General features: G+C 46.1%; 2 protein-coding genes across 2 annotated transcripts in view; both read right to left on the bottom strand.

Moving 5' to 3' along the window:
- heatr1 (HEAT repeat containing 1) overlaps positions 1-13,564 on the bottom strand; it is a 36,695-nt gene extending 23,131 nt beyond the window's left edge. The window contains exons 1-20 of the mRNA XM_041973363.1: positions 13,464-13,564; positions 12,486-12,637; positions 12,183-12,399; positions 7,141-7,282; positions 6,953-7,054; positions 6,728-6,868; positions 5,879-6,090; positions 5,667-5,800; positions 5,499-5,586; positions 4,976-5,077; positions 4,656-4,773; positions 4,456-4,563; positions 4,181-4,279; positions 4,020-4,108; positions 3,741-3,937; positions 3,532-3,653; positions 854-1,051; positions 561-735; positions 337-485; positions 73-265 (exon numbers count right to left, since the gene is read on the bottom strand). Of these exons, the coding sequence (XP_041829297.1) occupies positions 73-265; positions 337-485; positions 561-735; positions 854-1,051; positions 3,532-3,653; positions 3,741-3,937; positions 4,020-4,108; positions 4,181-4,279; positions 4,456-4,563; positions 4,656-4,773; positions 4,976-5,077; positions 5,499-5,586; positions 5,667-5,800; positions 5,879-6,090; positions 6,728-6,868; positions 6,953-7,054; positions 7,141-7,282; positions 12,183-12,399; positions 12,486-12,627 (2,728 nt within the window). The 5' untranslated portion in view covers positions 12,628-12,637; positions 13,464-13,564. The remainder of the gene's footprint in view (positions 1-72; positions 266-336; positions 486-560; positions 736-853; positions 1,052-3,531; positions 3,654-3,740; positions 3,938-4,019; positions 4,109-4,180; positions 4,280-4,455; positions 4,564-4,655; positions 4,774-4,975; positions 5,078-5,498; positions 5,587-5,666; positions 5,801-5,878; positions 6,091-6,727; positions 6,869-6,952; positions 7,055-7,140; positions 7,283-12,182; positions 12,400-12,485; positions 12,638-13,463) is intronic.
- Positions 1-14,168, bottom strand: part of LOC121632161 — a 156,483-nt gene that overhangs the window by 100,846 nt on the left and 41,469 nt on the right. The gene's annotated exons all lie outside the window — the stretch shown is intronic.

Genomic DNA, 14,168 nt, shown 5'->3' with positions numbered 1-14,168 from the left:
GTCGTAGCATTCTTTCACCAGGACCACAGATCCGGGTCAGAGGATGGAACTGGATTTTAACACCTTACTCACCAGGTGACTCTGCGGCGGCCAGCTGGTCCAGAACTGCAGCAGGTTGGCTGCTCAGCAGAGCTCGGCCCATGTGGAGCGCCTGAGTCTGCAGGACAGCGCCCACCTTCACGTCCAGCTGGTCTCCATGGTTACCATTGTATCCCCACAGCACGCACAGGAACTTGAAGAGCACCATTGGCTCCGGCAGGTGGACCTGAAGGAGACTGAGACTGTCAGGTTTGTCTGCTGACGACGATGAAGCCTGACCAGATGACGGCATCTCACCTGAACGAACAGCTTCATCAGCTCCCTGAAGCTGCCGGCCGTCGGACCCTCAGCAGCGCCACTGATGATGACGCTGAAAAGGCGGCAGATCAGTCCCAGGTAGCAGCAGGTGCTGGCGTCCAGCCTCTCCGGGTTCCACCATGCCTCACCTGGAGGACAGACGTGACCAATCACATCAGACCTCTCACATCCAGATTCTACTTCGCACTCTGATGACTCGTTACCTTTGAAGGAGGCGTCGTGACACCTGAGAGAGGAGATGAAGTCTCTAAGAAGACACATGAGGACAAAGCTGAAGTCCCTGTCCAGCTGTTGGTCCAGATGCTGCTCACAGCTGCTTAGGTAGAGAGTCAGAGCCTCGGAGAAGGAGGACGGCAACACGACAGGATGCTCAGCTTCCTGTTACATCACAAAGAGAAACAACACTGAGGAGGAAGCTGCCTACGTTACCCAGAATGCACCGGTTGGCGTCAGGCACAGCAGAGCTGGAGGATTTCCCACCTCAGGTGAAACTCACCTGTGAGTCGTCGTGTCTGCTGATCTCCAGCAGGGGGGGCTCCAACACTGCGTAGATCCTCTGAGCAGTCAGCAGGTGCTGGGTCTCGCTCAGCTCGGTCAGACCCAGCAGCAGAGTCTGGGTCAGAACCACAAAGGAGGCCCGGCTTCTGAGACTGGACCCTTGCTGCTGCTCCACCAGAAGAACCAGTTTTTCCAGCTGCACATGCACGCACGCACGCACGCACAATCAACATTCATAAAATTATCATCATCAGTAGTTTTTTTTTTTTTTAAATTAGGATTTTATTTATATATTAGTTAAAACTTTTTATGAATTGCAGGATTTTAACCCTTTAAATGCAGTTTAATTATTTGAACTATTGCATCACTTATTACAACAAAATGTAAGAAATCAGTGGGATGGGTCTGTGGTGGCCCCTGGTGGTCCCACGACTCCATAATAAAACAGACAAAAATACCAGGATTTTCTGCCTCTGCCTACAGTGGGAAACTAGTTCCACCTGGTAGGATCCAGGAAAAAAGTCAAATATCACGACTTTTCTTTCTAATGAAACACTAACATTACAGAAAAAATGTTTTAAACTGGAATGACTGGGAGAATAAAATATGTTGTTTTAGTGGAGGTCAATGGGACAATTTTGGCCACGAAGGTCACCAGAGGGAGTCTCTGATACTACATAATAAATACTGATGCAATCCAATCAGTTTTGCTGTTAATCTCTGACGTATCCACTAAAGACCCATCCCCCTGATATTTATTATACGGACCTTTCTGGCCACACACAATTCATCCGACTAAAATCCCATGAATCAAACTCTTTCCTGTCTCTGCTGGTGTGCCCCAGGGCTCAGTCCTGGGGCCCCTCCTTTTCATTATCTATATGCTTCCACTTGGTTACATCCTTCGCAGACACAATATAAATTTTCATTGTTACGCGGACGACACCCAGCTCTACCTCGCTACCAAACCATCCTCTTCACTTCCACCAACCTCCCTCACCACCTGTTTACAACAAATTCATTCTTGGTTTTCATCCAACTTCCTCAAACTCAACAGTTCTAAAACAGAAGTCCAACTGGTAGGCACGCCCCCCACTCTCTCCAAATCTAACAGTTATCCAATTTCCATAAACAATTCAACTGTCTTTCCCTCCCCTCAGCTAAAGAGTCTGGGTGTCGTCCTTGACAGCACACTCTCTTTTCACTCCCACATTAACAGTATCACCCGGTCTGCATATTTTCATTTGAGAAACATTTCTCATCTCCGTCCCTGTCTCACCCCCCACACCACTGCCATCCTTGTCCACAGTCTTATCACCTCCCCGATTGACGACTGCAACTCACTTCTCTTTGGTCTCCCCAATAAATCCCTCCAGAAACTGCAGCTCCTCCAAAACTCTGCAGCAAGCATCATTACGCGGACCCCTACTACCCACCACATCACCCCCATCTTACAACAACTTCACTGGCTCCCCGTAAAACAAAGAATTAACTTTAAAACTCTCCTCATTACATTCAAAGCACTCCACAATCTGGCCCCTCCATATATATCTGATCTCCTGCACATTGCCACTCCGGTCCGTTCACTTCGCTCCTCCTCCTCTCTCCAGCTTCCTCTCCCACCTGCCCGTCTCGTCACCATGGGGAGCCAAGCATTCAGCCGCTCTGCTCCCCATCTCTGGAACTCTCTTCCCCCTGACATCCGTACCATAGACTCTCTTCCTCTCTTCAAATCACAACTCAAAACACATTTGTTCAGACAGTCCTACGTCATCGAGTCACTCTCCATCTTTCTGTTGTCCTCCATTCTGCTTAGTTTTGCAATTATTGTGTTTAACTGTTTTAATGTTTGTTTTGTACATAGTGGTTTTTAAACTATTTTAATGTTCCTCTGTACAGTGTCCTTGGGTGTTTTGAAAGGCGCTTTTAAATAAAATGTGTTATTATTATTATTAAATAATTCATTTTGTTGGGTTTTTAAGTAAATAAAGTGGCACTGAAAGGTTTAAACATTTTTAAATGAGTAAATGTTTGGTATTTGGAGCAGGTCTGAAATGGTTTAAGTGATTTATGAAAGAAAAAATGTAAAAAATCTTGATTTTTCATGATTTTATAGCAGGTTTTCCTGGTAATCGATGAGTTAAAGAGATACGGATGGTCTGAAAGTCAAAGATGACGTAAAGAAATATTTTAATGGTTTTAAACATCATTCCTGTTTTTTTCTTTTTTATCTTTTCCTGCAGTGACTCTTCTTCTTGGGTGTTTCAGCTGTTCTTCTTCACTGAATTTATTTCCGCTCTATCTGCATATTTTGTATTTGTAGAAGTTCTCCAGCCCAGAATCCGTCAGAGGAAGTGATCTGACTAGAAGTTCAGGTTAAACTCGACCTGCTAACATAACGTAGTACCTGCACCGCTCTTCACGCAACAGGTGGAAAAAACGGGAATATTCCAGCAGGTTCGTGTCCTCTGAGTCAAAAACCCCCCGACCCACATCTAAAGGTTCAACGCGTTAAGATCGGAACCAGTTTTCCACAGATTTACGTTTCCAGCTGTTTTAGGACTTAAAAACAGAAAATTTGTGAGATGCTTGAGAATCTTTGTAGTTGTGGATGTAAAATCAACAAACATCAACAAAGTCCGACTTTCCTGAGAAGGAAAACTGATAAAAACTCACAGCATCTCGTTTGGGGAGGTGTTCCATGTTGGCCAGGTTCCTGGTCAGCGTGGACACGAGGTGCCGGTTGGCCAAACCAACCACTTCGGCTTCAGAGCTCCCCTGCATCACCTCATCCAGCTCTGCATGGACACCACAAACAGGTTCAGACCGGTTTACTCCCGGTTACTAACGTGATTTTAACCTGACAGGAAATGGCTGGGTGTCACCTTCAGCCCAGTTCAGGGTGAGCGGGTTCTGGGTGAGGAGGGGGGACCGAGCGATAGCGCCGGCGAGGCCGAGCCGGGCCGAGGTGATCACCAGGAAGGGAAGCAGCTTCCAGCTCATTTTCTGCTGCAGCTCGGTGTCCCCCTTTCCCAGCCTGGGGTCGGACAGTAAAGGCACCGCCTCCGTCAGAACAGGCAGCCTGAAGGAGACAACACAGAGCTCAGAGTTACTGTGGGTTCATGAAGGCAACACACCATTCTTACAGTGTGTGCTTCACTGACCAGCGCTCGGCATCCGACAGACTCCTTCTGTGCAGCAGAGACAGTAAACATGAAACAGTGTCCTCAGGGTCCAAAACGTCCAACAACATCTAGAAAACAGCCAGAGTGAACACGGCGTCTGCATGTGTGATGTAACGTGGTGACATCATCAACTCCCTGACCTGCAGGACCTTCAGCGTGACGGCGACTACATCCGGAACGTCGTCCTGTAGGCGCTCCGCGACGGCGTCTCTCAGGAAGGTTTTATCCAAACTCTGCAGCTGATCACAGGAAAAACACACACACACACACACACACACACACACACACACACACACACACACACACACACACACACACACACACACACACACACACACAAGGTCAGAAACTCTCACACACAGGGTCCGGTTGGACCAGGACCAGGACCAGAGCAGAAACAGGTGTGTTCTTATACCTGTCCGGAGGAGATGATGCCCATCAGGCGCTCCACAGCCGACACTCGGACCAAAGGCTGCGGGTGTTTCAGACTGAGCAGCAGCGACGTGTCCGAGTCGCCTAAAATCTGCCGACAGAAACACAAAAACCGTCGGAATGAAACAAAAACTCGTTTACAAACATCAGAGTTTATGCAGTCGTCTCGTCAAAAACTGAAACCTGGTATTTTCCGCTGCTCATGGACAGAGACAGGAACTGGTGGAACAGACGTTTCTGCTGCGTGTCGCTGATGTCAATCACATGACCTGCGAGGACGCCATCCAGAGCTCCACAGTACCTGATGGAGGAGAAACTCAGCTGATGATCCACCGCGGTCGTGATGAGGGCCAGGAGGGAAAATATTAACCTGGAGGTTTCTGATCTTCACCTCAAGGTTAACACAGTCCTGACCAATCACAGCCCAGCGCTGACAGCACTGAAGGCCACTTCATGGACTCTTTTAAATCCGTTTGCTCAGGTTTTACCTTCAGCAGACGTACCTGGACTCAAACAGCCGAACCAGAGGCAGCAAGTGTTGGTCCAGGGCGGACATGTCCTCAGTGGACCGCTCGGTCTGACTCAGATACTCGTCCAACAGCAACCTGCAGCAGAAACAACACAACGTTGAACTCCAACGAGTCCTCTAGGACTCCGATGAGTCCTTTGAGACTCCCGAGTCCTTTAAGACTCCGAGGAGTTCTCTAGGACACCGACGAGTCCTTTGAGACTCTGACGAGTTCTCTGAGACTCCAACGAGTTCTCTAGGACACTGACGAGTCCTTTGAGACTCCGACGAGTTCTCTGAGACTCCGACGAGTTCTCTGAGACTCCGACGAGTTCTCTAGGACTCCGACGAGTCCTTTGAGACTCCAACGTGTTCTCTAAGACTCCAACCCGTCCCCTAAGACTCCGACTCGTCCGCCAATACGAGTCCTCTAAGACATGCTGGACCATTCAAAGTTTAGGTGTTTATAACTTTTCTTTTTGATGAGAACCAGGTGGTGCTGATGGAGATGGGCTTACCGGGCCACAGTCCGGTCCAGATCTTTGGTTAGGGGCACAGATTTCAGGATGGACTCCAATACGCCGAGCCGGTCCATCTCCACCTCACCTGTGACAGAGAGCAACAGGTAAACTGACCTGACTTTTGAAGCTGCACCGTGTTCTGGATCCTGGCGGTCCAGGACTCACCTGAGCTGCCGGTAAAGATCGTGTGGACCAGGTGAGGCAGCAGGTACCGGAGAAGAGGACTGACATCATGTGTCAGCGCCATAACTTGAAGAGTGGAGACCAGCGCTGCCATCGAGCACAAGCGGTCGGCAGCTCTGGACACACAAGGCAACAGGTGAGATGTCACACCTTCACTGAGCATGCTCAGAACAGCCCTCCAGCTTGGGACCTACCTGGGACCGGCGGCTCCCTCCTTCTGGTTCTGCAGCAGCACAATGAGGCAGCCCAGACCCTCTTTGAGCAAAACGGGCTGTTTGAGTAGAGACTTGCTGACGTGCATGGCGAGGCTGTCCACCAGACTGGCCTCCATCACCACCTTCACCGCCAGCTGGCACACGATCATGTAGGTGGCGGCTTTGTAGTCCGCCTGGGCCGATCTGAGACCCTGAAGGGACGGTGGGACCAGAATGAGGACTCAAGGTGGACTGGTTTATACTGGGATTAAAAGCTGCTACAGACTGGTTTATACTGGGATTAAAAGCTGCTACAGACTGGTTTATACTGGGATTAAAAGCTGTTACAGACTGGTTTATACTGGGATTAATAGCTGCTACAGACTGGTTTATACTGGGATTAAAAGCTGTTACATACTGGTTTATACTGGGATTAAAAGCAGTTACATACTGGTTTATACTGGGATTAAAAGCTGCTACAGACTGGTTTATACTGGGATTAAAAGCTGCTACAGACTGGTTTATTCTGGGATTAAAAGCTGCTACAGACTGGTTTATACTGGGATTAAAAGCAGTTACATACTGGTTTATATTGGGATTAAAAGCTGTTACAGACTGGTTTATACTGGGATTAAAAGCTGCTACAGACTGGTTTATACTGGGATTAAAAGCTGCTACAGACTGGTTTATACTGGGATTAAAAACTGGGATTAATAATAATCTCTGATGTAATCGGTTGAGGTTTTGGTTCTTATATCGAATGTCAGACGTTGTGTTTGGATCCAGACTGTAGTTAGAACTTTAGTCCGGGTTCTGGTGAATGGACTCGGGGGGGGGGGGGGGGGTTACCTTCTGGATGTATGGCAGTAGTTTGGCGATGATGGCGTCAGAAACTCTGTCCACGGCGTCCAGAGTGGGGACGATGGTGGAGGCGTAGAAGGAGAAGACCACTCTGAGCTGAGAGAAGCTCTCTGAGTGACCAGAATAAGCCTGAGAAGAAGTAGAAGAAGGTTCCCGTTAACAACGTTCAGGGTCTTTCCAAACACGGATTTCCGGCCGGGTCAGCGGGCTCACCTGGACGGACCGGGTCACCATGGTGCAGATGAAGTCCATGAAGCTCAGGTCTGAGTAGCAGTGTGTGATCAGCGCGCCTCTGGAGAGCGGCACGCCGGGTTTCTGCAACACACAAACACCATGAGACAGAACCCTCACCAGCTGATCCAGAACCACTGAGACCGGGTCCAGATGGGGGCGGGTCAGACCTGCAGACACTGCAGCCAGTTCCAGCGGCTGGAAGCATCCTTGATCTTCAGGAGCTGAAGAACTCTGACGAAGACGTTGGTGTCGTGATACGGAAGAACGCAGGAGACAAGGATGTCCGTGTTGTACAGATGGATGTGGAAGCTGCAACACACACACACACAGAAACACACACGGCGTAGGTTAAACCATAAAACATGACATTTATTTATCAGATTAATCACAGCTAATAAATTAGTCGTGATTAATCACCAGTCGTGTTTTTACTGCATTACATCATCAGAACGAGCCGATGCTACGAACGTTAAATGCTAACCATCCTTCACTTGGGTTTTTCTTCACTTTTCTACATCAGACGATCACTTTAGTTGTAATAATCAGTTCAATATGTCATAAAATCTAGACCATGAAAAATCTCATCTGTGCCCCTCTCTTTCTGGTCAGGGCTCCTGGCCCCCCATCAGAACTTTTCTAGACCAGGCCCTGCATGGCTGAAGTATAAACCAGGGGCGTTTCCTGGACCTGGGAACATTGGGGGCTGAGCCCACACCCCCGTAAAGAAATCTGAGTGAACCAACACAGTAAAAACGGCTTTTTATTTAAGCTTCTTCAGCATCGTGTCGCCTTGTTTAAAGCAAAATACTTTAAATGAGCTTCGATATGAATTTACTTTCTATCTTCAACGTGACCACGTCAACAAGATCTCTAACATCCGTATTAAACTTTTACTTTTCCAGACATCTGCTGTTTCTCTCCACAACCTGCTCTTTACTGCACATCTTCTGCAACAAAAGGATGAACGTGAGCTGTTTCCAGTCACTTATCATTTCCAGAGTAAAGACCATGCTGTAGTATTTACTGTACCTCTATCATCTCTATCATCTCTATCATCTCTATCACCTCTATCACCTCTATCACCTCTATCATCTCTATCACCTCTATCACCTCTATCACCTCTATCATCTCTATCACCTCTATCACCTCTATCACCTCTATCGTCTCTATCGCCTCTATCGCCTCTATCATCTCTATCACCTCTATCACCTCTATCACCTCTATCACCTCTATCACCTCTATCACCTCTATCGCCTCTATCGCCTCTATCATCTCTATCACCTCTATCATCTCTATCATCTCTATCATCTCTTCCTTCTTTCCCTACAAGCTTCATCACTTGTTTTCCTTCTTTCCTTCTTTCACTTGCTGTTTTCCATCTTTACCATTACTACTTTCTCAGTAGTATAGTCGAGTTTAAACTAGTGGTAAACTCTGATTTTTCCTCCCAGTCTCGAACATCCCTGTCCCCTACACACACACACACACACACACACACTCATACATACAAGAACCACCAACCTCATTAATACATAAACACACACACACACACAAAGGTGAGACCATGAAAGACTGGTTTTTATTCCAAACATAAATGTACAGTAAGCAACATAAAATGTAAAAACTCTTTAACTACTGAGCAGCCGACGAGCTGGAGGTAAACAACAACAGGAAATAATAGGGATGGGCATAATTAATCGATGATCGATTAATTGATCATTAAGATGTTCGTCGATGACATTTTTTAAATCAATAAAACTAATGCAAGTCCTGCTGCGTGGTGCGAGTCTTGAAGGAATGTAATGAATTTTGCTATGTGGCAGTAATTCAACACTTAACCACACGAGGGCAATGTTTAAAAAAAAACACAAAAAAAACTTCACAAGCCTACTCAGTTACCTGCGAGTTTCGTGTATCTCAAAAGTAGTCTAATCATGAAGAGGTCACGGCGAAGTGTGGCGTGGGACCATTTTAATTTAAAAAATGACTCTGTTCACTGCAAACACTGCAAAGCTGTGTTTAAGTACAACTCCTCCACGACGCAAATGATGTACCACTTGAACAACGCACATCCGACCCTGGTTAGTGGCGGTGCTCCTGCTCTCGGTCTCAACCTAGCATCAACTCTGTTAGCACGGAGGAGCTGCGATGCACAACAGGCAGAGAAAATAACCCAAGGGATCTGCAAGTTCATTGAGATGGATATGCTACCCTTAAGTATTATTGAGGGCGAAGGTTTTCGACAACCGATAAACTTATTGGAACCAGCATATCACATTCCATCACGACGTACCATTACCAGACTGGTAGAAACGCACTACGAAGAACGGAAGCAGAAGCTGTTAGAAGAATTGAGCACCGCTGAGAGTTGCTCTAACCACCGACTGTTGGACCGCTTTAACAGCTGAGAGCTACGTCACCATCACCTGCCACTACATCAGTGATGGCTGGATGAACTCAGCGGTCCTCCTCACAGAAAGCCTGCCAGGCCGACACACAGCTCATCACCTCGCTGAGAAAATGAATGCAGCTGTAGAACAATGGGGACTTGAAGACCCAGTTATTGCATGCGTTCATGACAACGCAGCCAACATTGTCGCTGCCCACAACCCCAGCAGAGTGAACTGGACTTCAGTTGCCTGCTTTGCACACACACTCCAGCTGGCTATAAATGACAGATTTTCACTGTATCTACATCGGGTAATATCAGCGGCTAATAAACTTGTTAGCCACTTCAATCACAGCACTGCAGCAACCAATGCACTACCAAGGAAACAGGAGCAAATGGGCCTCCCGATGCCCCGGCTTATCCAGTCGTACAAAACTGGGTGGAACTCCGTGTGTGAGATGTTTGATCGGCTGGTGGAGCAGCGGTGGGCTGTTGCTGCTGTCGGACCGATCTGTGACCAGAATTCAAGATGCCAGGATTGTGGAGTTGAAGGATGAGTACAGATGATGGAGGAGACCCAGCCTGTGCTGTCAGCACTTAAATGTGCCACCACCGTTATGTCTGCTGAGAAAGACGTCTCCATCTCAAACTTTTATCCCGTCTCATCATTATCCACCTCCTGCGCCGTGAAGAAGACGGGCCCAGAGTAATCGAGTTCAGAGCTGAAGTACGGTCCTCCCTCATCACGCCAATGAATGTAAGTTAAAATTTTTATGTTAATTTAAATTATTTCCACAATAAATAGCCAGTTGGAGTAGGCCTGATTATATGCTCGCTTGCCTCTTATCTGCATCGTGTTGCCTATTTAGATCTTTCTTATTGATTTCCGCCATCATTTACAGGTTCAGTCTGATGAGTTTGTGTTATCCGCCCCATGATCGCCTCAATGCTGGACCCTCGTCACAAGCACCTGAACTTTCTTACACCAGTACAGAAAATGGCTGCTAATGTGAAACTGGTTGAACTGGGAAAGGAAATGGAGATCGGTAGGGCAGCTGTCCCAGAGCCTGGGGGACACAAGGACCCTGGATTGTCTGACACAGACGAGGAGAGCTCAAACACTGGAGTCACGGCCTGCCAGTCCCAGTTCTCTGCTATGACACAACTCCTTGGGGAGTGCTATACCAGTCAATGTGAGTCTGGCATTGAAGCAGAATTTCAGAACTTTCTGAGGGAGGCTGCCCCACCCCTGGATTGCACCCCTACAGACTGGTGGAAAATGAATGAAATAAGGTTCCCCAGGCTTGATAAGTTAGCACGAAGCGACGTCAGTCCCCTCAGAGCGGGTGTTTTCGACGGCTGGACGGACGGTCACCAGGTTGCGTTCACGTCTGACCCCAGAGCATGTTAACATGCTCGTCTTTCTCAACAAAAACCAGTAGACTGGTGCTGAAGTTATATGTGAGTTACTGGTTATTTTTCTGTTAAACTTTGTTAATGAGCCTATTTCATTGTTCGCTCTCACCCTCTTTCTCAACTCTGTGCCTTTTTTTAAAAAGTTTTGTGTTACATTTGGCAAAACCTGGCAGACCAAACTCTTATGTTCTTTTGGTTATTGATTAACATGATTGTTTTTTATTATTCTGGCCAAAGAGAGGGTCAGTTGTGTTTATGAGAACCGGCTTCTAGCTGTAGGCTCTGCTGCTTAAAAACGCATATTTTCAAGTGTAACCATTAAATGAATCCCGTTTACCTGCCACAAGAGTTGTTCATCTTCTAATAAAGATCTCAATGTGGAAACGCACAGTTTTTTTTTCAATTTTCACTGCATTTTAATATACCCCAAAATACTGAATTTTAATGTAAATATTAATGATTAATCGATAATCGATCGTTAATTCTCACGATGATCAATTAAGACAATTTAATTGAACGCCCATCCCTAGTAAATAACTTTATAATAAAGCTGTTTCTTTATTTATCTACATTTAAACTAAAGCAGCATCTAGAAACCAAACATCCAACACTGGGAAAGCCGTTTCTACTACAGCACACACACACATCTTCACCATCATCATCACCTTCATCATCACCTTCACCTTCATCATCACCTTCATGTTCATCATCATTATCACCTTCATCATCATCTTCACCATCATCATCATCTTCACCTTCATCATCATCACCTTCACCTTCATCATCACCTTCATGTTCATCATCATTATCACCTTCATCATCATCTTCACCTTCATCATCACCTTCATGTTCATCATCATTATCACCTTCATCATCATCTTCACCTTCATCATCACCTTCATGTTCATCATCATTATCACCTTCATCATCATCTTCACCTTCATCATCACCTTCATGTTCATCATCATTATCACCTTCATCATCATCTTCACCTTCATCATCATCACCTTCACCTTCATCATCACCTTCATGTTCATCATCATTATCACCTTCATGTTCATCATCATCATCATCTTCACCATCATCACCTTCACCTTCATCATCATCTTCACCTTCATCATCATCACCTTCACCTTCATCATCACCTTCATGTTCATCATCATTATCACCTTCATCATCATCATCACCTTCATCTTCACCATCATCATCATCACCTTCATCATCATCATCACCTTCACCTTCATCATCACCTTCATCATCACCATCTTCATCATGTGTGAAAGTTTCATTTTGAACTGAATGAAGTTTTTTTCTTCATTGACGACTTTTGTTAACAGACGTGAACAGAAGGACTTCCTGTGATGTCAGTTGAAGGTGTGTGTGTGTGTGTGTGTGTGTGTGTACCGGTGAACCAGCCACTCGATGCACTTCTGAGCCGGTTTGAGGAGGAAGTAGGGGCAGAGTCGGGTAAGGAAGAGCGAGATGCTGGCGTCCAGCTTCTCGTTGACCTCTTTGGACTGGACGCTGCGCTCCAGAGTCACGGAGGCGGGGCTAAACAGGGTGTCCTGGAACTCCAGGAACGCAGGTTCGATTCCCAGCAGCTCCTCCAGCCCTGTGCAGCCTGGAGGACGAAGGATAGTTACGGTTACTGGGGAGATGGGCCAGAACAGGAGACCGGGTCAGGACAGGGATCCAGTGGGGACTCACCGAGGGCGTAGAAGGTGCTCCGGTCCATGGTGGCGGCATCTTTGGGGTCGAAGAGCAGCGAGGCGACCTCTCTGCGGGTCAGCAGGTTGGGGCTGCTCTGAGGCAGCGCGAGCCTCTTCAACTGGTGAGCCAACGATGTCATGTCTGATAACCTGGATCACACACACACACACACATTACACACCTGAAGTCTGAGGCTTCACGTGTCATCAGTCTGGGAGGTCATGAGGTCGTTTCCAGACTTTTAGTCGGAATAAAGACTCGTGATGATCATCTGAGGAAGGAGTTAACGCCTGGATTTAGGCAGGAGACATGTCGGATATACTCCATGAATCCCGATAAGCGGGCGATATATAAAATGTCTATATTGAGCACAAACTGACACGGCAGCGTTTTTAGCATATACAGGACGGGAGACATATTCAGGTGTGTGTGCTGGGTTTTATTAAATGTTTGGTTGAAACAAAAGCTTCGTTGAAAGGGAAAAATCACAATAAAGATAAATTTGGCTGAACTTACTTTGATCTTCCTGGTGTCTGTATGCAGCATAATGTTGGATTCAATATTTACACAGTGTTTTACAAGAGATTTGAAAACATCGGGATGTATATTGTGTATCGGGATAAAACCAAAAATACCGGGACATCAGTTTTAGACCATATCGCCCAGCCCTACCTGAAATGTGGGAGGGTGTTTATTTTTCACGTCTGCAACTAAAAGTCTTTAACTCGTGACACATAAAGTCAATATTCAGTCTTGTTTAAAACCGGTTTGTGCTGCATTTACTGACACAGTCAGTCACTTCCTAACACTTTGACTTGTTTAGCTAAACAACATGCTAGCTTCAGTAACTTCGCCAACGTTTCTGGTTTACACCATAACAAAAACGTTTCTCTTCAACAGAACAACAAACTTTCTGACACCAAAACAAGCCAAACACTCTCAGAATATGAACAATAACAGCTGGACAGCTCTGACCTGGTTAATGTGGCTCTGGCAGAAAACACATGCGGCACGTTGTGGGCCGCCGGATGACCCGAAGGATTCTACATCCGGGTCACGGAGTAGTTTTCAGATGATACACTCCAACCAACTTCCGTCTTCGTCTACGGCCCCGCCTCCACGAGCACACACGTTAGATAGCGTAGAAAAAGACAGAAAATAAATAAGTAGAACTGTTGTCATGTTTGTCCCAAAGTTTTAACATTTATCTCTAAATCATTTATGCAACAGCTGATAAACTGAGGGACATTTCTAGAGCCAAACCTTTATATCTCCTGTATTTTACAATTCATAACCCTATAACCCTACCTAGTTTGATTTTTTTCAACAACTATACATGAAACATTTTATTTTTTCAAGTAATAATTCACTTTTTATATTTCTTCTAAAAAGATGAGATAAAAGGAGGAGATGATCAAATAAAGAAGGAGAAAAATAGTTAAACCCTGTTTCCCATTTGTCCCAACGATGAAAGGTTAGAATTATTCATTTGATCACGTTTTATTTTGGAACTTCTAAAGATATCAGGGTCATTTTTTACTTATTGCAAATGTACGAAATACATAATGAACACTTCTTGTATACATATACACACCCAGTTTCTAATCATGTCGTCCTGCAAGTAACTTGGTCTGTCACTGGAGGACAGACTGGACTGGAAGGAGGGGCCAGACCCGGATG

Source organism: Melanotaenia boesemani, chromosome 21 (assembly GCF_017639745.1).
Source record: "Melanotaenia boesemani isolate fMelBoe1 chromosome 21, fMelBoe1.pri, whole genome shotgun sequence".
In the NCBI taxonomy this organism is placed as follows: domain Eukaryota; kingdom Metazoa; phylum Chordata; class Actinopteri; order Atheriniformes; family Melanotaeniidae; genus Melanotaenia; species Melanotaenia boesemani.
The sequence above is the reverse complement of the archived record's forward strand: the minus strand, read 5'-3'. Positions and strand labels throughout refer to the sequence as shown.